This window comes from Lipotes vexillifer, unplaced genomic scaffold (genome assembly GCF_000442215.2).
Source record: "Lipotes vexillifer unplaced genomic scaffold, Lipotes_vexillifer_v1.1 scaffold217, whole genome shotgun sequence".
Lineage (NCBI taxonomy): Eukaryota > Metazoa > Chordata > Mammalia > Artiodactyla > Lipotidae > Lipotes > Lipotes vexillifer.
Window position 1 is genome coordinate 7,242,844 of NW_006788200.1, and position 11,732 is coordinate 7,254,575.

At 52.0% G+C, this 11,732-nt stretch overlaps 1 protein-coding gene across 1 annotated transcript; it reads right to left on the bottom strand.

Moving 5' to 3' along the window:
• Window positions 1-1,481: 1,481 nt before the first annotated feature.
• SLC23A1 (solute carrier family 23 member 1) lies at window positions 1,482-10,585 on the bottom strand. Its single transcript, XM_007461436.1, has 14 exons — window positions 10,550-10,585; window positions 9,792-9,926; window positions 9,196-9,353; window positions 8,367-8,455; window positions 8,117-8,196; window positions 7,779-7,960; window positions 7,527-7,647; window positions 7,122-7,278; window positions 6,653-6,800; window positions 5,799-5,904; window positions 5,417-5,546; window positions 5,168-5,323; window positions 4,579-4,662; window positions 1,482-1,729 (listed from the first exon to the last, which is right to left on the bottom strand). Exons 1-14 carry the CDS (start codon window positions 10,583-10,585, stop codon window positions 1,482-1,484), a joined length of 1,830 nt encoding a protein of 609 aa, XP_007461498.1.
• Window positions 10,586-11,732: the final 1,147 nt, after the last annotated feature.

The window sequence follows — 11,732 nt, forward strand, 5'->3', positions numbered from 1 at the left end:
ATCCCATAGCCCCTTCCGTAGCCCACCTTGATCACCTCAGGCTGCAGTGTCAAGGCAATTATATATATCCATGTTAAGAAACTTTCTGGCTGGCCAGTATAATGGTAACCTTACTGTAGTCTAACCTTCATTGAGTTTTGCCCTTCACAAACCATTGCTGCTCTGATTGGACTGGTTTGCTATTTTGATTCACTTGGACCTTCCCCTTTTTCACCCTCACAAGCCAATTAATAATAGGTTTGTGGCTAATATTTATTTGGGATAGGCTGTCAACCAACTAGCAATTTCCTGGTTCCACATACAATTCTGCCCCATGGCCCTACTCAGTCGTTGATAATGTCCTCTGTTTTTCTTGAGCTTGGAGGGCTCAAGATTAAGGCCATCTAGGGTCCTTTGGTGTGCGTACCTGTGCCTGTTGTTTTTTAATAGCTACCTTACTAAGCTAATAAACAGGTTTTTTAAGATGCTGAAGCAGACGATCCTGCTTGGCTCTCATTCTTTTTGGAGCCATAATACCACCAGTCCCCTCTGTTCTCTAACAGCTCAGTACCACAAGTGGCACAGCAGGCTGCCAAGTATATGAGGGTTACAGATCACTTCTCTGAGCCTGGATGGGGGCAAATGAGTTCATTTCCACATACTGCCAAATTATCATCATGCAGTATAATTAGAGCTTATAAACTTGAATTAGAGAGGCATTGTAACCTAATGATTAAGAGCAAAGACTAGCCTATCTCAGGATTGTGTGATTAGTTAATACACATCAAGTACTTAAGACAATCCCTGGTACATAGAAAGTTCTATTTAAGTGACTTATTACAATTAAGGAGTTATCTAAGCTAAGCTCTCACTTTGTTGGAACTTGTCTGAGGCAATGTGCACATTAAAACTACTTTGATTTTTTTTTAAGGGCTTGAAACACATTATTACCCCATCTGGGCCTATGTGGCATAGTTTTAGGGTAACTGAAGTCATTCTGTTTCGTAGGGGTTTTATTTTATTACAACTGTTTAAACAAGGCACCTTAATGTGAAAGGATTTTTCCTATTCTTATGCTATGTCAGTTACTTCTCAACCTTTTCTATGTCATAAAGTGTAATTTATCATACTAGAGTGTAAGGATGAGGCTGCCTGTAGCTAGAGTTTATGGCTCATGGGCTCCAGTTGACCTAGTATCAGCCCAGATAACCAAAGGCCAAAGGGATCAATACTTCAGTATACTTGTAACCTCCTACAAGGTTACTGGCCCACACCTGTTGGGAAGTTCCACTGTCACTATAAAATGGCTAAGGAGTTCCACATATGTATATTGACTTTTTACCCAGTATGCCTTCTGATTGAAAATATTCAAATAGGTCACAGAAATGGAAACTGAGTACTTTGTTTTCTCTTTGGTTAAAGCATAAGAATGTTGTGATTTTTCAACCCTCCCACAAAAGCCATAGACTAACAGACATCCTACCTTTCCTGGGTGCAGTTTTTCAGACCTTGGTGCACACAGACCCAGTTTCTGTATTTTGTGGGGTGTATTCTGGAACTGGAAGCTGGTCTTTTGACCTTGAAGAAAATCCTTTGAAGACTGGGCAGATAGGAATGTATTTCAGAAAGGCAATTCTTTTTACCATGCTCATCCCAATGGGAAAGTCATAGCTCTTGAGGCTGGTAGACATCTCACTGTTGGCGTGGGCCCCAGCTTTCCACTGTATCAGACCTCGTTCCTCTGGGCTTCCTGGAAGAGAACAGTGGGGTCACTTGCCAGAGCCAGCAATCCTCTGCTACCTCCCCTTCCCATAACCTAGTCATAAGGTAGACTTCTGGAGTTGTCTTGATTCTCAATTCTCTGGTCCTGAAAAGTTGAATCTGTGATCTCTCAGCTCCTAACTTGGCTAGAGCACTAGGGAACCCTAAGGGATACTGGTTATACGTAATTAGTATTTATTGTGTATCTACAGTGTGCCATGGTCTGTGCTAAGTGCTTTTATTTCATTATCTAATTTCTTTGAAACATTGGTGGGAGGTGTATAGGCACTATTACACAAAATTTTATGATCAAGAAGGCAGGCAGACGGTTAAGTAATTGTCGGCCTACATCTCAAGTATGGGGCTGGTGTCTGCTGGGCCAGTGGGGACCAAATAATGCTCAGACTGCTGTGAGGGCAGGAAGTTATATTTTGAAACACTGTAATCAGTATTAATATTCAATATTATGATTCCATATTTGGAAAATAAACTCTTGTTTTTATAATACAAACTTCAGAAAGTCAAGCTAAGTAAAATCTTTGTTGATGGTAGGGATACGCAAGAGAGATTTTTTACAAGGGGAAATCTCCTTTAGGAGGTATGGGAGGGATGTGTGAATTCTCTGAGGTTTTCACAAGAGGGCTGGGGTTGACCGAAGACTGTGAGACAGTGTAAATCTAGTGCAAAGATTTCCACGCGTTGGCAGCCCAGGCTGAAAAGCCCCATGAGTAAAGAAAGCAAATGTGTCCCAAAGTCTCAGAGAGGGCACTGAGGGAGGGCTGGCGTCCTTAGAGAAGACCACTTGGAGGAGGTACTGTTTGAACTGGGCCTGACTGCACAAAGAGCACAGGTGGGCAGAGCGGAGGGTGAAGAGCTGCAGCTGTGGCACAGGACTGAGGTGACTGATGGCCCCACTCCTCACCACTGCTGGGACACAAGAGCCAGCCCGGCACTCCCTCGCCTCCCCTCCACATCCCTACCTGTGTTGCCTTCTCCAGTGCTTCTGCAAGTCCTAATCTTCTTGGCCCCACCCAGAATCATCCAGGAAGCCCTCCAGATGACTCCAGCCCAGGCTCATTCACCTTATTGCTCTAAATTGCTTTAAACCCAGTTTTACTTCCTATCTTGTTGACTTAATGTTTTTTACCCTTAAGTGTCTAACTCAGGGCCGTGCTTGCTCCAGTAGCACTTGCTGAACTAAACTTACTGCCCCTCTAAGGTTGGTCTGTGGGTAGGTAAAGAGTAAGAGCAAATGCAAAGTGGTCTATCAGCAAAATGTACCCATCCTACAGAATAAAGCTCTGCAATTCCATTGTTGAGGACAAGGTTCTGAGCCATCCAAACCTGGGCTTGAAACCAGGTTGTGTGACCTTAGGCAAGTGATTTAACCACTTTGAGCTTCAGATTCCTCATCATGCACGTTGAAGGACTGTTGAAGATTATGTAGCATAATACATATATTGATCATTGGCAGAGATGGTTGCTGATGGGCAGTTGGGTTGAAGGATAGAGATGTGAGGAACTCAGGCACTCTGAGGCTGTTAACATCTGGGTAGCTTAATCCAGCTGCCCAAATCACAGACCCCTCTGTACAGCTGCCCACTCAGACGCCCTCTATCTCCGTGGATTCCCTAGACATTGAGGTTGCCACTTCCCTGTCTCATGTCAACAGGATGAGCTTCTCCACCTCAGCTTCCTCTGGTGGGCGAGGTGGGTACCATGGTCAGGTGTCACCCATCCATCCAAGTGATAGCTGCTACCAAAAGCTCCCTCATCTGATGCTTTCTAAAATCCCTGAAAGTGCCAGGGTGTCCTGGCCCTTCCCTGCCCAAACTCTAACCCACCAGCTGTGCATAGCCAGCCGCTGATTCCTGTGCTCTGAATAGACACTTGTGTCTTCAGAGAGGGGAAAGCAAGTGGGGTCAGCTATGTTTAGACTGTTAAGTCGCAGAAGATGGAGAGCTATCATCCTCCATCTGTCATCTCTCTGGACTGATGCAATCTAGCCCCCGTCTCTACAGAGCTTTCCTTGATCTTACACTTCCCTGAAACTCTCTAGCAGAGGCATTGTGGTGGAGTGGCTGGGACACAGGCCTTGGACTAACTGCATCAGATGGACTTGCTTAAATCCCAAATTTGCAACGTTTTAAATCAGCAAGTTTTGTGACCTTCGGTGAGTCACCTAACCTCTGATTCTTTTTTCTCATATAAAATGGTGTTGATAGTCTCTGCCTCACAGGATAGTTTTTGAGAATGAAAGGAGACATTTAGCTCCATGCCTGACCCATAAATGTTTGGTAAATGCTAACTATTCTTATTACTAGTTAGAGCACCTGGTGACATTTAGTTTTTATATATTTACTGGGCACATAAACATGGGTCAGGAGGATTCTCAGGGACCCCACAAAGTATCCTCCATGATCCCTGTAAAAAGCCCTGATACCAAAGAGAAACGTTAGGGGCTCTTCTAGTAGCCAGCATAAGTCACTGGCATATTTGGAGTGAATTTTGCCAACATACTGATGCTACATTTCCATCTGTTCTACTCTAAGAAAGCAAAAGCAACCCTCAACCCAGTGGCAACAAAGAAATGGAAAAGAAGCAATTTACAGGGCCCGGGAATGACTCTCCTAGCCACACCCTCTTCAAGACTAAGAGGGAAACCTGTGCCTCTATCAGGCTGGTGGACTCTCCCTCCGGCCCATCTGTTCCTGCTTCTCCCTGCAGGACCTGAGGCATTGCATCTGACCTGGCCACAGCTCTGGCTCAGGAGACATCTGCTGGACTGCCTCTGAGTCCAACCTAGTTCTCTGTTCCCCTCCCAGGGCTGACCCATACCTGGCACTGTGTTGTCCAGTATGAAAGCGAGGCACCCACCCACAAACATCTCTGTAGTCAGCAGCACAGTCAGAATCTGGTCCACTTCAGGAATGCATGTGGAATTGGCCAAAGGCTAATGGGTGTCACGGCTCCATCTGGGGAACAGAGCTCAGAGACTTTCTCCTCACTGGTGCAGCCTGCTGACTTCCTTGAGCAAGCACAGAGATGGAACAATACAAAACCTTGACTTTCTCAAGTCAAGGTTTCTCTGCCTCTCCCATCCTTGGATTCAAATCCCAGTTTTGCTGGTTGCTACTTGTCTTGCAACAAATCATTTAACCCATCTGAACCTCACTTTTCTCACCTGTAACATGAAGATGGTAATAGTATCTGTCTCATGGAGCTGTTGTGAAAATTAAATGAGCATATGTAAAGCTCATACCTGTCCACAGAAAGTGTCTTAGTAAAGAACAGCTGTTAATTAGCCTCAGCTGCTAACATCCAGAGATGGGCAGGATTTGTGGCTCTGGCTGTGTGGAGCCTTTGAGGGAAGAGGCTATGCTCAGTCGAGCCCACCACACCTCCCCCACCCTGAGACAGGTAAGACAGGTGGAGGCACCTGTGTTGATGGCATCCGGGTTGGAGTCCAGGTAATTGGGCAGCGTAAGCCCGAAGAACATGGAAAATCCAAGCACAAAGAGGTTGCGGGAGGAGTTCATGTCCACGAACTGCAGGTTAGACAGTCCCACAGCTGTAATCATGCCTGAGAGCACAAAAGAACCGCTGGAGGCTCCTCCCAGGCTGGGTGGGCTCCACCACACAGCGACCACGCCCCAAAAGCACGCACAACACTCACCAAAAAGGGTGCAGAACATCCCCCCTAGGATGGGGTCAGGGAGCGAGGCGAAGAGGGCTGTGAATTTGCCAATGGTGCCCAGGACCAGCATGATACCCGCACCATATTGCACCACGCGCCGGCTACCCACCTGCCAGTGAGCCAACGGGTGGGGCTAGACCCAGAGGGTGAAGTTGTGCAGGGTTAGTTGTGGGAGGGGAGGGGCGTGGTGGGTGGGTGGGGCCTGTTATAAGAGCAAGGTACATATTGGTCAGAGCATGATGCAAGGGAGGCCTGTCAAAGGTAGGGTGGGGCTAGGTCAAAGTAGGGACAGATTTGGGGCGGGGCCTGTGGCACATGGAATGGGGGCGCGGCTTTGTGCCGCTCTGGCTAGTTGCGGCACCTTGGTAATCCCCAGGACACCAATGTTGGGGCTGGACGAGGTGGACCCGTTGCCTGTGCCCAGCAGCCCTGCGATAATGCAACAGATGCCTTCAGTGAAGATACCCCTGTAAGAAAAGGGCAAGTGGGGGCCTTGGTCCATGCTCTAGCCTGGTTTGTGTCCTCCCATTGCCCTGGCCAGCCTGGCCAGAGTCTCTAGGGCTGTGTGAGCTGCAATTGTCTGTCCGTAGTACTCCCCACTCCGAGCCAGAGGTGGGTCTGGGAGCCAGGAGCCCAGGTCTGAATGCTAGTCCCACTGCCCTGGCACTTAATCCTTAGGTGATTCTGGGCTTCAATTTCCTCATCTGTCAGATGGGGATATTAAGAGTACCTGTCTTACAGAGCCATTAGTGGATTGCATAAGAGAACACACATCAAGAGCTAGACACATGGGGACTTCCCTGGTAGTCCAGCAGTGAAGACTCCACACTCCCAATGCAGGGGGCCCCAGTTCCATCCCTGGTCAGAGAACTAGATCTCACATGCTTCAACTAAGAGCCCGCATGCCGCAACTAAAAAGATCCCATGTGCCGCAACTAAGAGCAGGTGCAGCCAAATAAATAAAGAAAGAAAGAGCTAGACACATGGAAGGCTGTCAGTGACTGTAGTTTCCCTTAGACTTCGTTGTCTCCTCAGCTGTTCGCAACACAGAGTGAGTGATGAGAGCATCTCCATTTCATAAGTAAGGAGAACGTGGAGAGTTAGTGACTTGCCCAACTCCTTGTCCCCCACCTCTGGGATTCAATTTTGTCCGTACGTTTGCTTCCTGAGTGACCCTTGAGGGGATGAGATACCGGGGAGGGCAGGTCGGCATACCTGTTGATAGCGTGCACTGGAGGGGGTGGTGCGCCAGCCAGGCGGGCACAAGCATAGTAATCTCCAATGGACTCAATGATGCCTGCTAATGTGGCACTAAACATTCCCAGCACAGCAGCCGCAGTCACTGTGGGAAGCCCCCACTGACCTGTATCAACAGGGAGATGGGAGGTTGGATGCAATGAGTGTTCCTAGGTGGGTCAGGGAGTGGACTAGGCAGTACTTGGGTGGAGCAGGGGAAGGGGTAAAGAGATCTCAAGCTGGGGTGGGAGTTATACAGTTGTGGGAGCTTATTTGGGGTCACTTAGAGTCATAAAGCTGGAGTGAGACTTTGAGTACAGCACCACTCTGCCTGGCACACTATAAATGTGCAGCTAATAGTTGTTATGTCATCAGCTGGACTGGGGTCACCAGGGGCCTCACTGATGGTCTCAGTTGGAGGCAGAGGGGCCCAGATGGAGTTGCTCACAGGGGTAGGGGATGCGGATCCAGGGAGCAATAGCCACGATGTCCCCTCGGGCATCTGTTCGTGCCTGGAAGCCATAGGCTGTGGGGTCTGAGGGCAGCACGTCCGTCAGGGTCAGTATATAGCAGAGCAGCCACACGGTCATGATGGCTAGCACGATCTGAAGTGGGGGTGGGGGGTGAGGGTTGCACTGAGGGCCCAGGAGGTCTTGGTCCAGGCTAACCAGCTCCTACCTTAGCCCTAGCCCCAGCCCGAGCCTGTGCCCCAGCCCCAGCTCAGACCCGGGCCCCCATCCCTGGCTAGGACCTCAACTCTGCCTCTAGCTCCCCTGCTGCCCCTGCCCTTGGCCCTGGACATAGGTCCAGCCCCTGCCCTAGTCCCAGCCCGAACCGCCTGTCAGCTCCTCACGGGAAACATCTTGAAGATCTGGATGCGGAAGAGAGTGAGGCCCTTTCCCCAGCAGTAGACAGGCAGCAAGAAGGTGAGATTTCGCAGGTACTGGGAGAAGAGGACAATCAGGAGAATGGAGCTGGGGACAGAAGCACAATGAGAAAACGGCTGGTAGGCCGGGCTGGGGGCAAGAGCCAAGGCTAAGGGGGCAGGACACGAAGGGGTTGAGGGACTGGGGCTGGGCAAGGATCAGGCCTGGTGGCCACTCACCAAGCTGAGATACCCCAGTGGGAGCCAGCTCGGTCACCAGCAGCTTGGAAGACAGAGAGACCAATGAGGGAGACAGTGGGGGTGACTGTAAGGGGCCCGATGTAACTGAGCAGGGCCCCAGGCAGCCCCATCAGCCCAATCACCACCTCCACCATACTGGACACCATGATTGCACCCTGGACCTGGAAAAGCAAAGATCAGCTATAAGTCACCATGTAGAAGCCATGACCTCTATGTTAAAAAAATGTTCCTGGACCACATCCTCATATCCCCCAATTCAGCAGTGGCCTTCCTTCCCATCTAGTCCCACCCTCAAGTCCAGGTCTCTTCTACCCCACGTGCAAACCCACCTCTCGTATCCGTGGGTGCCAAACATGAGAGGTATTCAGGGGCAGACTCCAGTTACCGTAGATCTCCTCTGGGGGCATAGACAGGAACACACACACATACACACACGTGCACAGGGAACAGAGACAAAGTAAAGATGCTGCCCTGAAGGCACCTTGGGGTATGGACGTGGAACAGTCGCCCAGATCTCCGGGCTCCTGGGGCTCCCCTCTCCAGTGCAGCCCCCAGAAATGTGCCCACCTTCTGGAGGGCATTTCCATCTCTCCAGGGCCAGGATGGCTTTGGCTGGGACCAGAAATGCAAAGGCGCTGGCCTGGAACAGTGGCAGCCTGGAAAGAGAGGCACAGAGCAGCAGGGACAGGGTGGGAGGTGGGGAGGCAGGAACACAGAGACAGGGGAGATGGGGAGGGAGGGGCACAGAGCGAGGCACAGGGAGAATCACACACAGGGACAGAGACAAAGAGGAACAAGGGCAAGGGCAGAACAGAGGGAAGTCACTGAGGCCCCAGGCAGGACTCTAACATTTTGGGGGCCTAAGAAAGAAAACAGATGGAGCCCCTGTCTCACAACCTGCTATGCTCCCTTTCCTTCTCAGCACCAGCTCCTGAACTGTGAGGGGCCATGTGCACAGAAGTGGACAGCTCAGCTCCTGCATGCAAGCTCCACTCACAACCTTCCTTCATCTTCCCACCACACAAATGACCATCCTTAGGCCACCCAGGCCTAGGACTGTGCACACGGGGGCAGGGGGCCCCCAGGAGGACAGACCACTGAAGAGGCCCACACAAGCCCTGGCAGCAGGGGAGTGAGTGGTCCCAATTACCCAGAGTAAAGCTTAACAGAGGAGAGCCCAGCTAGGGCACGTTCCCTTTCCTTGAGGAACACCAGGGGTCCAGGGTGGGACCCCAGCTGCCTAGCTCTAAGGCTAGCCTGGAAGCAGAAGCAGCAGGTGGGGGGAGATAGCAGTTTTTCTTGTCCCACAAGAGTCCTCTGAGACTGCTCCTGCTGTGTGGATCACTGCGTGTGTGTCTACGTGGGGTGGGGTAGGGGTGGGAGTGGGGCAGCTCACCGGATGCCCAGTGTGGTCTGGATGAGGGTGGTGATGCCCACACAGGTGAAGATGGTACCAATGAGCTGGCTGACCATGTACTGGTCACGGCCCACACACAGCGCCTCAGCCAGGAGGAAGGGCACAGCGATGGTGCCACTGAAGCAGGTCAGGTAATGCTAGGGGTGTGGGGAGAGCACATGAGGCAGGGCCCACGGAGCTCACAGGGAGGCAGGGGAACCCTCACAGTCCTCACGCCTGCCTCAGTGGGCCTGAGCCCGTGCCACCCCTGCCAGTGTGCCCACCCAGGACTGATACTCCCATAAGGCATTCCCACAGAGCGACTGCTCACCTCTCTGGGGGTTACTAATCTGCCCCAAGTTATTCCTGCAGCTTCTGTGGAGTGGGCCCCCTTTCCTGTCACCGGCACTCCGCCTGGCAGGTGATACCTCGTCCCTTTCAGGCCCCATCAAGCCTCTTCCCCACCCCTGCTTGGTGACAGTCACTGCTTCCGACTTTAGGTTTTTCTTCCTGTTACCCAAGATGACCTCTTTGGCCAGGGAGGGGGCTGGGGAGCAGGCAGGGCGGGGGTGAGAAGGCCCTGGGGAGATGCCCACCTGGAAGCCCAGCAGGATGCACAGGTACCAGGGCGGCACATCCTCGATCTTGTACAACATGTCAGACTTGGGCTCTGTGCACAGGGCCGTCGGGGGGTCCTTCGTGGAGGTCCCTGCTGAGCCCAGGGACTCATGCTGGGGGCAGCAGAGAGAAGTAACTCAGCGTGGAGTGATGGGAACCAGAAAAGTCCATTCTGCTTCAGAATCAATTAGGTAGCCCAAGTGGCCTGTCAGCTCCTCAGAATGGGGTCCCCACCCTCCCTCAATGCTCATGCACCCAGCTACCCCTTGGCCTGGCTACACGTGGCTTCCACCTCACGTTGCTCTGTGCAGGGATGAGTCCGCTGTACTGGCTCCTGGAGCCCTCAGAACCTGGGCCTTCTAGCCAAGGGAACGGGCCCATACGTCAGAAGGCCGGGGTCACCAGGAGAGGAGGCAAAGAGGGCTGGAGACTGTGACAGGCCCTCTTGGACGTACTCTGGTCCCCCCCCGTCCCTTAGAGGTCCTTGGGGTGTCACTAATGGGGCGGTAGGCTGGGCCCCTGCTGGCCCCCAAGCTGGGGTGAGCCAGTCCCAAAGCAGAAGAGTCTCCTTCACCCCACTGCCACCCCACCCCTCCCCCAACTGCCACATTCCGCCTGGGACAGTCACTCTTGATCCAGTTCATCAGAACCTTTGTCTCTGCCCTCCCAGGGAGCAAGGACTGCTCAGGCCCCCAGCCCCACCCTGCCCCCACCCACTCCCCTCATTCCCCAGCACCTGTGTCTGGCCCTCAGGGTCCTCCTGGGCCCTCATCTTTGGGGCACAGGTGTGAGCAGTTCCTGAGAAGAAGAAGGGATTGCTTATACGAAGGCCAAGGAGGACTTTAATCCGCGTAGCCGACATTGTTCAAAGTAAATCTGTAACCAGATCTCCAACACCGATTGCGAAAGGAGGGCCCAGGCCCAGGTAACGTATTAACTCCGGCCACAGTGGAAAAGGCCGCCCAAGCCTCTGCCACATTTACCTCCCGAGCACACCCTTCCTTGCCCGCACCTGAGCCTGGGCACGGGACAGGTATTTTCCGAGAGAGGGCCGGAGTGGGGGTGAGGAGCGGACGGCCTTGGAAGTTTACCAGGCCCTGGGTGAGGTGAGAGGAAAGGGAGTGAAAATGGGCACATATTATGGCACACTCTGAATGAGGCTTTTCCCTGCTTATTAATCAAAAGTTAATCATTATCATCATCATAACCCATCTCGTTATTTAGGAACAACTGCGTGCCAAGCAACATCTATGTATTGTCATGTTTAACCCCAGGTGCTGGGTGCCATTAACCTCTTTTACAGCTGAGGAAACAGATTTAGGAGATGTGATCTGACCAAGGCCACACAGGTAGCAAGGCTTTAGAAAGCCATTCCAAAAATTCAGGTTGGCCTGAACTACTGAGCCCACGCTGTTAATTATACATTAAATGTCAGACAGGGCTGCCCTCCCCACCACCTCCGCTCACCCCTCAGGGTCCCTGAGGCACAGAACAGATGGGCCTCCGGAGAAGGAGCTGCCGAGGCTAGCCCGGTCTTGTTTGTCCTCTGTGTCAGGACAAGGATTCCTTCCCTTCCCCTCCCAGTCAGGACCAGCTACATAATCTGTGGGACCCAGTGCAAAATGAAAATCTGGTGCCCCTGTTGCAAAAGTATTATAAATTAAAAAACAGCAACAGCAGAGCATTAAACTGATTTGTGGGGCCTTTCTAAGCACCAGGCCCTGCGTGACTGCCACGCAGCCACTGAAGCCGGCCTGGGCCCAGCCTATCTTCCCCTCCTGGGGGCTGGGGAGAGCCCAGGGGCTGAGGGCCCTGATTCTGCTCCCTTCTGCGCTGCCCCAACCGCATTAGGGTCCACCTGCTTCTGGGTCGCTGTGCCCATGGCCAGGCCCTGCCCCAAGGCCTCCCCCGCAGCACCA